This window comes from Buteo buteo, chromosome 7, assembly GCF_964188355.1.
Source record: "Buteo buteo chromosome 7, bButBut1.hap1.1, whole genome shotgun sequence".
Lineage (NCBI taxonomy): Eukaryota > Metazoa > Chordata > Aves > Accipitriformes > Accipitridae > Buteo > Buteo buteo.
Genome location: NC_134177.1, coordinates 1,458,339 through 1,470,445, shown reverse-complemented (window position 1 = coordinate 1,470,445; position 12,107 = coordinate 1,458,339). Strand labels below are relative to the sequence as shown.

At 39.1% G+C, this 12,107-nt stretch overlaps 1 protein-coding gene across 1 annotated transcript in view; it reads right to left on the bottom strand.

Moving 5' to 3' along the window:
- Positions 1-12,107, bottom strand: part of ARHGEF26 (Rho guanine nucleotide exchange factor 26) — a 62,064-nt gene that overhangs the window by 28,977 nt on the left and 20,980 nt on the right. Inside the window, exons 6-7 of the mRNA XM_075031232.1 lie at positions 719-871; positions 96-225 (exon numbers count right to left, since the gene is read on the bottom strand). Of these exons, the coding sequence (XP_074887333.1) occupies positions 96-225; positions 719-871 (283 nt within the window). The remainder of the gene's footprint in view (positions 1-95; positions 226-718; positions 872-12,107) is intronic.

Here is a 12,107-nt window from a genome sequence, read left to right as displayed (position 1 = left end):
AAGAAGATAGGAAAGACTGGGTTGAACTAGGAATGGAATACTAACATTAAAAGAACATGCATCAAAGAAAAACAGAAAAATAACTCTGTTCTTACATCCATCAGTAAGGGAAGACGAGTAACTCTCTGCATGGGAAGAATGAGGAAAGAGATCATTGGTAGATTCCGGCAATCTTCATGGGACTCAATCCGTGATAACACCTCTTTAAATGCTGGATTTGTGGCTCTGGTGGGAAAAGAGGGGAGAGAATCAAACAGTATGTTTTACCAAAGAATTGTGACAGCTTCTAGATTTTAAATAAATCATGATTTTATTAATAGGAAAGTGTGATTTGAAGGAGTCATACCAACTAAACCTTCAGCTTTATTTATGTAGATATGCAAGACCAGTACTGAGATTTAGAAACCTCAAGTTCTCCCACACATGACCGTGAGTGCAGACAGACTCATACGTAACAAACAAGGAAAGTATATCTTGGCACTGATTAAGCTGTACTTACCAGTGGAAAGGGAACGTAACACATGACCACAAATAGGATTGGACTATGCAGCCAGCCACACTGTCACTCTCGATTACTTCAAAGGAACTTGTGCACATGAAGAAAAGCTAAGCATGTAAGTACATGCTTAGTTGGAAGCCATAGGTTTTGCACAGCCTACTACTCACTCCTACTACAAAGGGGGTGATTTTGCAATTGTATTTTAAAATCAGTACTTACAGTAATTTCTGCAGTGTTCGCTGCTGATAGACTTCATTGGTGCAGTATTTTACATATGGATCAAATGTTGAAGAAGTATGCTTTTCAACTATATCGCTAATATCATCAATAAAGATGTTGTTCTGATGTCTTGCTTCAAGTTCTTTAAAGAACCTGTGAAAAAAGAAAATAAATTACTCAAAAAAATTAGCATATTTTCTCTCGCAACATTTTACACTTCACCTGACGCAACTCATGGCTTTTGTAAACTAATGACAACTTGAATGGTTTGTGAAAGGGTGGCATCATCTGTCCTTTGGCAGAACAATAAGGGAAATCTTTACACGATAGAAGTCAAAGGCTGCCAGTGTCACCTGGCAGAGCTCAACATAAGCAATGCTGGCAAAGTTACTTCCCATTCTCTAGCTGCCAAAACCAAAACAGCATTACTGATCTGGTTAGACTAGAATGTCCAGAAACAGGGCTGAAAAAGAAAGGAAACAACTTCAAGCTCACATTAACACATTTCCTCTTGTAATAAAGGATGTACAAAACCAGAACATTCAATGAAATGAAGTTATGTGTGAACTGCTGAACTAACAGCAAAAAAACATACAGCAGGCTGAGCTGGACAAGGTGCTCATGTACCAAATACTTTCATCTACCACTGAAAACAAACACCGACTGGAAACAGTGAAAATGGGAACAGAAACCAAAATTCTGAGCTGACTTTCTCCCGTAAACAAGCTTGTTCTAAGAACTTCCCTATTGTTTGTCCTCTGTTCCACGTGTGAGTCCCTTTGGCCTCTGAAAACTTTCCACTCCTTTTTGCATTTCTGATTTCACCAGGAAAAAAAGCCTTTATTTCTGTGATGCTCATTAGAAATATCTTACTATTTGGGGTGTAAGAGCTCACACAGATCAACTATTGCAGGTCACTAGAATTACCTGCACTGCCACTCTGACATCAGTGTAATCCTTAAAAATCTAGAAGCTGCTGAAAATCTCTCATATACTAGTCTTGCCTGCAGCCTTTATACAAGATGATTCACTAGAAGAATCCTGAAGTCCCTAGAGTAAACCAGCTAATAAAAAAAATTCTTGGAACACATCATCTCACATCAAGCTAAAATATTTTGAAACATGTTCTATTTTATTTTGGTCCTTTATTACATTTTCTCATTACTAACACTGGCTCTTCAAAATCTGTCACCTTGCAGCATTTCATTTTTATGTGCTGCACCAATATTCTCTATAGTTTGTCTTGCAAATGTCAAATGTAAGAAGAGGAGAACAGGATGAACAGAAGCTTATCATACACTGTTTAACAACATGGGTTAACTAAATTAAGATTTTTTCCAGGTGTGCTTAGAAGCAGCTGCCCAAATTGAGTGGTTGCCAGATTCTCACTTGGTCAATCACACAGTCAAAAGAATCAAGGCAGGGAAGTTGTTTTGGTTTGGGATTTTTTGTTTGGTTTTGTTTTTTAAAGTTCTGATACATTAACTGCAGATTGAACTGACTGATGTTTATCAGTATTACCATTTAATGAAAAACAGGACACTGCCTACAAATAGATATAATGCTGCCTACTACAGTGCACAGTTTTCCACTCACTCTTCCCCTTTAAGTGGTGCAGCAGTATTTTTTAATAGCCTGCCACATTTGGAAGGCAGAGTCTTCCAGCATCCTTCTGTCCTCCACCCATCTTATTTCAAAGCACAAAGTATTTGAAGTTGTCACCGAGTTGTATTATGCTACGTATTTGGTTTTTTTAGTATCAAGAACAGTACTAGTTGGCAAAGCATACTAAGTCGCTATGCGATCTCATACAATACATGGACAAATACTAAAGTTAGCAGTTGCCTGAAATTTCACTGGGGTCCAAGAGGTGGGAGGGAAGGAAAGTCTCCAAGTCACACAGTCTACAATTTCTCATGAACCACAACAGCCAGATTTCAACCGCTGACCACCGAAAACCGCAGACAACTGGAATTCGTTTCTGCTCTACTCAAGACATTTATAGTTGGGAGAACTTCTCAGCATGCTGCCAATTTACTTTCCTCAGGAAATTAGGAAATACAACATTTCTTCCTGCCGTATGTTATGGCATGCTGACAAGGTGTTTGACCATGCTGGGCTAGAACTTCCACTTTTAGAATTTATCTGGTGCTTCATCAATGACATCATCAGTCACAGTCATTTTAAGGAACAGTAAAAATCTTGGAGAGTAGAAGATTTTAAAAAAAACAGAAAAAAGAGGGGGCAGAGAGAAGCAGCAAACCCAAGTCCCATCCCCCACAACATGTACTACAAGAAGTATTACCTCTGGAAATCATGCATCAAAGCTTGAATCAAAGGTTGTCTTTTTTTGCATCCAATCTGCTAATTACTATATATAATCAGTGAACCACACACATCATAAAAACTTCTTACTTAAAATTTTAGGACAGATTCTGTCATAAAGATCAGTGATCGAGTGATTACATTCAATTTAACCAACTACAAATTAGTAGTTGCAATTAGTTGTGCTGTGTGACTGGCTTTTTTTACTTAACACCAGAAGGATTTATGTAAAACATGTTTCTGTTAAGTCTGGAACTTTTCTGGTTAAAGTTAGATCCAATTAAGTGAAAGTCAAACAGCATCATAAGACAGCATTTGATTTCCCTCATCTTGCCCTTACGTTGTGTAAGAGAAACATCCAATTTCTAATACTCTAAAACTCCCCCTCCCCTAAAGGCTACGTGCCAAATTTAGAAACGCAGGTTTAATTAATTTCCTGTTTGTTTCTTTTTATAGCACAAGATGTAGAAACACTAGAGATTCTCACCAACACTGGAGTTTGCCCTGTCTTTGTGACAAGAGTTTCCTCCTTGAACTTTTGGTGTTAAGGGTTTTCCCATGTCTTTAGGCAGATCATTAACAAGCTGGTAATCACCATCAGGAACAACATCCTAATGCTTGCTCAGGCAATTTTCTTCAGCTATTTTTTCCCATTCATCAGCACTGTGTTAATCAATGACTGATAATCCACAACTTTCTCAAAAACTCTAGTCAATTCAGCTGTATAAACACAAATGCACAGTGGTATATGCACAGTGTTATGAACTATTCCATACAATTCACCTTTATAAGGCCTAAACTACGTCTCATTTACAACTGCAGAACTCCCATCAAGAAAGTTCTACTTAAACAGATGCCATAAAGAAATACACAAAAGCAATGCCTTAATATCAATCATTTTGATCCACATTTCTTCTCAACATTTACTTTCCCTTCACCCCTAGATAAAGATATTAACTGAGCAGGACTTACATTCTTATGAATAATGTGTCTTGCTATCTGGATATTCCAAAACTAGATTGCACTGGATTAAAAAAAGTCTGATTAGGCAGGTAAAAGAGACATTAACTAGGCAGGCCAAATTAGAGTTAGAAAAACAATTCTTTTATGGAATCAGTTATTATCTGGGAGCAAAAAGCATGCAGAATCAAATGACAGGACATAAAAGGAATATACAGAAAGGTTGGAGGAACTGCAAAAAATCTAAATAGTTCATTTACATCAAGGGTCACTATAGAAGAAAACTGATACCAAAGTCTTTTTTGTGAGTGAGACTGCGAACGAACAGACTTGGTGTAGTTCTGTCTGAAACTGAAGTAAATGTGGAACACCAGAAGTTACCAGAACCAGGTGATCAGCACCCAAGAGAGCTAAGAGGAAAAAAAAAATTGATAAAGTTACTATGAAATCATTTTATTCTGTTTGCAAAATGACAGAATACACGTAATAGCATTACCAGATTGGTGAGAGGGCCAGATGGTATAATGTCATTGCAGTTTTGTATACAGGTTGCGTACCACTCTAGAATCAAGGTTCTCAAACATTTATGACTTTTTTCCTACTCCTTACAGTACTTATTTTTTATCTCCTTGCGGGTCCATGCAATCCTCTATTGCTCACCGTTCTGGACAGTGCTATTGGTCCGCTCTGTCACTGAAAATATCAGTCCATCACCATCAAAGCCATTCTGTATGTAGAAGTGACCTGTGGTCTGTCTTGTAGATCACTTATTTCAAAGTTCATTATTATTATTATTGCTTAATGTTTTCCAAGTTATAATGGCCTGTGTATCTGACATAAAGAAGATTATAATGCAGATTTAGCTTCGTAGGGATGTTGCTGCTGACACACTACTATCCAGTAACAGAAAAAAGCCACTGGAGTGGAAGCAAGTACAATTTAGCTTCCTCCTCTTAGAGATAAGGAACTGGAAAAACAATTACCAATTCCAGGTAACTCCAGATAAAAGTCATAAAAAAATTCTGATTAGCCTCTCCAAATCTGAATCTTTTCATCAGGAACAGAAGCTTAACATCTGCACCACAATTTTTTTATTTTTTTTTTTGGGGGGGGGGGGGGAATGTGGCAGGGAAGAGAGGGAATTTAAAATAGTAAAAATGGGAAAAATTACAGCCTTATTTTTATGCTGAATCAGAGCTTTTAGGAAAAGAATGGCTGAAAGGAGGGTGAATCGAGTGAGGGACTGCATCCACAGGTGTTTGAAATTAATCAGTTTGTTACAGGAATTACCACAATCCAAATAATGGAATACAATACATACATCCACATATATTTATAACACTAAACACTTGTCGTGGTTTAACCCCAGCCAGCAACTAAGCACCACACAGCCGCTCACTCACTCCCCCCCACCCAGTGGGATGGGGGAGAAAATCAGGAAAAGAAGTAAAACTCCTGGGTTGAGATAAGAACAGTTTAATAGAACAGAAAAGAAGAAACTAATAATGATAATGATAACACTAACAAAATGACAGCAGTAGTAATAAAAGGATTGAAATGTACAAATGATGCGCAGGGCAATTGCTCACCACCCGCCAACCGACACCCAGCCAGTCCCCGAGCGGCGAATTCCTGCCCCCCCTTCCCAGTTCCTAAACTAGATGGGACGTCACATGGTATGGAATACACTGTTGGCCAGTTTGGGTCAGGTGCCCTGGCTGGGCATGAGAAGCTGAAAAATCCTTGACTATAGTCTAAACACTACTGAGCAACAACTGAAAACATCAGTGTTATCAGCATTCTTCACATACTGAACTCAAAACATAGCACTGTACCAGCTACTAGGAAGACAGTTAATTCTATCCCAGCTGAAACCAGGACACACTGCAAAGCTAACAGTCCATAAAAATACCTTTTATTAGGCAATATCCACTGAGCAACTACAAAGCCAAACAAGGGGGGGAAGGAGGAAAAAAAAAAAAAACAACAAACAAACACAAAAAAACCAAAAGACAGACCCTGACAGCCTATTCATTTATTCTGCAACAAACTGGAACAACTTTCAGCAAACCTACCCACAAGTAACTATCCTAACAGCACGTCACTTGCCTTTTCAACTATTTGTAGTATTCTGGCAGGAATCCAGAACAATAAAAAGGGCATGGCAACCCTGCTAATATATTCTGTTACAGCGAGATTCTTCAGATAGCGGGTAAGTGCTCATAGCATCTAGTTCAATGGTATGCGTTTCAGAAAAACAAATCTTGATTCAACCAATTAATACCCACTGACAAATGAACCCACAAAGACCACTCTGTGGCACTAGAAATGTAAATCTTTTTGATAAATTACGGAGACATCGCAACGGGAGTCCTCATTTTAAAAACCTTTCCCATGCTGAACAAAGTAATGCTTTTTGTACTACTGAGAAGAAGCAGGGTCCTTCTGCCCCTCTCCCTAAGTCTGAAAAGTTACCTACATACTCAATTGTCACAGAACAAAATGATCTCTTGCATGTCTCAAACAATGAATTTCTAAATAATTTTGTGAACTTTCTAGCAACAGGGATGAGGCTATTCCCATATAACACACTTGCTAGAATGGCCAAACTAACAAACACAGCAAGCAAAGACCTTGGAGAACGGAGGAGAACAACTGGACGTGTAACTTCCCTCATGCTCTACAAACCTGGGCCGTCACCTGCACCTTCACAATAAGAGAACTAACCAATCCTGATATTTGGGAAGAAGTTTTTGTTAACACAAAAATATGAACCATACGAAAACATAAATCAAGCATTGCTTAGTCTTGAGGGAAGATATCAGCCAGGGAACTCTCCACCACAGTCTAGAAATAATGGTGATTTAGAGAGTGCCCAGGAAACTCTCCAGAGAAAGTCTGGAATGTGTCATTTCATATCAAATGACAAACTCCCCCATCAGGCTCCTGCCCCGCTCCCTCTCAGAGCCCAGTGGGTACCGCCACGGCTGCAAACCTCCCAGCAGCCCTGCGCCAGATGCAGACAGCAAACTCTCCCAGGTTCATCTTTCTCATAAGGGCACCTGTGCCAAGTTGGCAACCGCCTAACGTCCATAACCCAAGGAAAGCAAGTTCAAAGTGCAAGTGTACTAATCAGCACGTTACGCTGTTTTAGCCCTGCGCAAGCGCTGTTCAGAAGGGAGAGCAGCGATGCCCGTCAGGGGAAAGGCCAAGGGGCAGGACGAAGCGCTGCCAGAGACGATGCAGCGCTGCCTCAAGTGCCGCTGGGCTTCTCTTCGTGCTGTCGCAGGCACTTCAGCAGAAGAAGTTATGCAGGGAGGCAAACTATCACACATGCTTAAAGGTAGGGAGAAAGTTGCGGGTTTTGATACTGCTGCACATACAGCTGCTTGTCCTATAAAATGTATATATAAACGTCTGTATACATGATCTTCATATTGATACGGCCACACCCATAGTAGAAGGTACAGTATGACATAGTAGAAGTTACAGCAAATACCACACTTCGGCAGGCAAGATTTCCTAGGTATAATTGCTGCACAGACCAGCCTCACCGTTGTCCAGAGTAACGTGGAGCAATGCAACACAACTCATCTATCTGCAAGGCAAGCTTTCATCTCATGAATTTGAGGTTTAAAATCTCATTTAAACAAAGCACACTGACCCAATGATACAAGAGAGGAGCCAAGGGAACATACATATATCCTCCCACTATAACAGCCTTGCTAAACACAGTTATTTCTAGACTTACTAACAACTAAAGCTACACATACTTTTTATGCTATAAGGGCAATGGCAGTTCTCTGAAACCAGACTGTCCTCTTGAAGACTTATCGCTCAGTCTCAACTAAGAAAGGCTGCTTCTTTGTTCCTTATCAGTCTCTGTACAAGGAAAGCAGAGATGCAAGTTCAAATAACTGTTGAACATCCATCCACTTTACTACCAAAGAAATATGGAAATAAATACAGTTTTCCTCTTTTGTGCTTCCTGCATCAACAGTAAATCTGAAAATTGGTGAAAAATTCGTAAGCTGCGACTACAACAAACCCTGCAAGAGCCAACAACAAAGCACGATTGCTTGAGAGGATCTATACCTACTAGATAAATAGTTTTTGGGTTACAACTGGAAGGCTTTAGAATTTTTTAAAATTACTTTTGCTCTACTGTCCTTAAACACAAATATTCACATAAGTAACTCGGTATGCAGAGTTTAGGCCACGGAAGAAGAGCCAGAGGCTCCAAGAAGTCAGCTACAAATGCTGCTGTGGGTTTGTTTTTTGGGTTGTTTTTTTTAATTAAACAGAGAATATGTTTACATAATATACAGATGGGTTTCAGTACAAATAAATGCTATGGCAGATGGCAGCTTCATGCCACAGTTCTGGCAATGCCAGCTTCTGCAGCTCTTGTCCAACTTATTAATTCCTTTTCCTACCACACTCTTTCAGGTATGTCACCACAATTGCTTGTGGGCTGACACTTGATGAGGTCTGGGAACTGCTCCAATGGGCATGTGAAGGAGGTGACAGAAAGAAAACTATGACCAGGTTTGTTCTGCGGTTTATTTTTCAGCTACATCTCACCTGGCTAGCAGCTGGCTGAACTGAGGGAGTAATAGGGAAGGAGGGAAACCTCCAGGCACCACTAGCACCAAAACCAAACCCTTTACATCAGTGTGCAAAAAATAAAGGATACAAATAAACAAACAAACTCTACTATACTGGGCCTACAACAGCCCTCTACAACAGAGGGCTGTTATGACTCTTTTGGTTAAACTCACAAATTTAAGGCCATTCATCTAGAATATGGTTTCAATCCTATGGTTTAAAATATGGTTTCAATCCTTGCTTCAGACAATATTTCATCTCAAAATGAATTATTTTTATTTGATGCCAAAACTATCTGTTGCTGGATAACACAAACCATCTTCAGTCACTGGTGAGGAAAAACTGGGGGGTTGGGTGGTATTTTTTTCTTTTAAGAAAAGAAGCTACTCTGTTAACATTAAAAACAGTCATGAGAAGACAATTAAGTAGAGAAGTATCAGTTCTTAGGCTGAGGACCTCAGCTAGAGAAAAAAGAAAAACGTACCTCCAAAAGTACTTAATAATAGAAGTAAAGGAAAAACTTAACACAAAAGTCCTAGACCAAGGACTGGCAGGAGAGTTTTGAAAAGTAATCTAATTACAAGAGGAAAAGTTCCAAGGAGACCTGACAGTGAGTCTCTCCTCTTAAGAATCTGGGACACTGGGTTACACACCATCTGTGCTGCATTTCCACAGGAAGATAAATTGACAGTGCAGAGCTTCAGAGTCATATATTTTTCAGAAAGGGACACAAAGACAATTAATTTGTCAAAATAATTTTGGCATTAATACAACACATAAAGCATACTGAGAGGACAGCATGCAGATGAAGTTTTGAATACAAGCATATACAGTCAAGAAATAATTACTAGAATTCTCTATAGAGAGAGGTAAAACAAAGTAAGTTTCCAATGGCCACTATTTAAGAATACCGTTTTTATAAAATTAAAATAGAAAATTAATTACCTTTCATCTGACAAACACTGTTTATATTGTCAAGCTTCAGCAACCACAATTAAAAATCAATAAAAATGCACATCTATAATCATGCAGTTGAGATGACACAGCAATTGTAACTGATATCTCACAGCCTCTGGTGCTTTCCCATTTCTTTTACTGAACCTTTTTCTGAGAAATACACACATGACCACTCACTATTCCCTGGCATTTGCTGTCAGGCCAGTTCAAGTGAGATAAGGAAGCAGAATCATGTTTTGCGGGGAAGAGAAAAGAAGAACCAGAGACAGTATTACATGGGAGAGATCGCAAAGGCCTTAAGAGAAAACCAGAGTAACACAGAAAACAGCCAAGTGGTTAAAGGTGCAGCCTGTATCCTGTGTCTTTTCAGGTGAACTCAACCCTACCACAGAAGAAGGTTGAGCAGGACTGTTCAATTCTTTCTTCCTCTGGCATGCAAATGCTTGAGAATACTGCAATCATATTATTTCAGTGAAGTTAGGGGGGAAAAAAAGAAAGTGTTGAAAAACACCCTGATTCACTCTAGAAAACTCATGAGAAAAGTCATCTAAAGAATGGGTTCCCTCTATCCTTCAGTCAGTATTGCAGTTTGTAATGAGAGGACCTTCATCTGTTACTCTTGATCTTGGCAAACAGAGGTCATTTACGTTTTGATTACGTGGTAAAAACAGCTGATATATAGAGGGTATATCTACACTGCCAAATTAAAAAAACCCTAAACCCCAACAAGATACTTAATGTACTACTAATGTAGTAATCATGTAATCTTTCAGAAACAATGCCCTGAAGGGTCTACTCTGAGCAAAGCATGAGATGGCAACTCCAGGGATGTGGAAAACATTGGCAAATCAGTTGCCTTGATTTTTTTTTTAATTTTTTTTCCTAAACAAAATCCAGCTACATAGTGTCTATTTTAATTAGCAAAGTAAGTAAACATAATCATTAACACGATCCAAAGGTCTCCTTAACAGATTGCACCAGCTAATACTATTTTAAAGGGATTAAACTGTGTCTATGCAAAGCTTGACAAGCATTTAAAGATCTGCTGTGTAAAACACCACGGAGGCAGGATGCTAGAAAAACAAAAACATGGTTACATCATCAGCATTTAAATGATACCACAAATGACCCCTGGGATACCAAAGTTTTTCTGAAGAAATACAAGTTTTATGCAACTAAAACTTAAATCTCATATATCCAGCATTGGAAAAAAAGAACCATAAAGACAACTGAAGTTTTATGTTTATGTTGGTGTTTCTTGAAGATACTGTACAATCCATTAGAGTGACAAAGTAAGGCAAGTTTATTCCAGCTTCTAGTCTCATCTGATTTTAATAACTGACTTCAGGCTCAGGCTAAATTCACTGGTAACAGACACACAACGGCAAATGCCCTCCACCAACGCTTTCTGTGCCATGCGCAGCGTTATTGAGGATTCTCAGACAGCCTCTCCAAAAGTGATCTTTTACAACACCTCTGAGCAGGCGTGAAGGCAAAGATAAGGATGCCTGAGTAGAGACTGTGAAATCTAACACAAGCTATATTTAATTTCACAGAGGATCGCACAAGCCAGAGACAAGCAAATTGTGAACAGATTCAGTTTTCTTTATGATTAGCTGACACTCCTTCAGAGGGGCATCTGAAATGGGAAACACAATGGACAGCTTGAACAGGACTTTACACAGGACAGAAAGGAACGTACTGAAAAACACTTCACTTCTCTTTCCTACTCTAAAACAATGTTATGTTAAGCCACTGACTGTTCTCAGAACATCTTTTAAGAGTTAAACCCATCCCCACTGGTGACCCCGCCACAGCTCACTATCAACAGTGAATATCTGGGGCTGAGAAACTTTTCCATAGGTACCGACCAAAAAAGCATTTCCCTGCTTTGGTCTCCCCTGTGACTGCAGGTGACACATCAGAGCTACGGGAGAGGAGAGCTCTGGGATCCAAGTCCAGTTTTACCAAGGAGGGCAGTGCAGCAGCATCGGGAAGAACAGGCTCGCACACAGTGGAGCACAGTCTCATCCTTCTCCAGTCACTGTGGCAGTCACTGCCTGACTATCTTCCTATTGTGTCTTTCTCCTACACTTATCAGTAGCTGGCAACAGTTTAATCTATTTATATAGCATGAAAATATACCATGAAGGTGATGGGTGGGTATCTGTTGCGTTTGGGGTATTCTTTTCAGTATGTTTAAGTGAATAATTTGAAGCTAAAGGCTTATTGTATTTTCTGAAAAACTAGGTATTTTCCTCAAGGGCACTTTTTGTATAGGTAATTGCCAGGTATTTACTAAATTAATTATTACACAATGCATATATATATAAAAAAAATTCTAAACTCATTAAGAGAAAGAATGCTTTTTTTTTTCTTAAGTTGCATTCACCCAAGAAAATGAGCTGAGGGAAGTATGATTCTGTTCAGATTTGTTGTTCCCAAGTATTGAAGTCATATATCTAATCTTGACTCCAGTAAGGAAGCTAAATTATAAAACAATCACTGGGTTAGGAATGCAAATACCAACTGCATATTA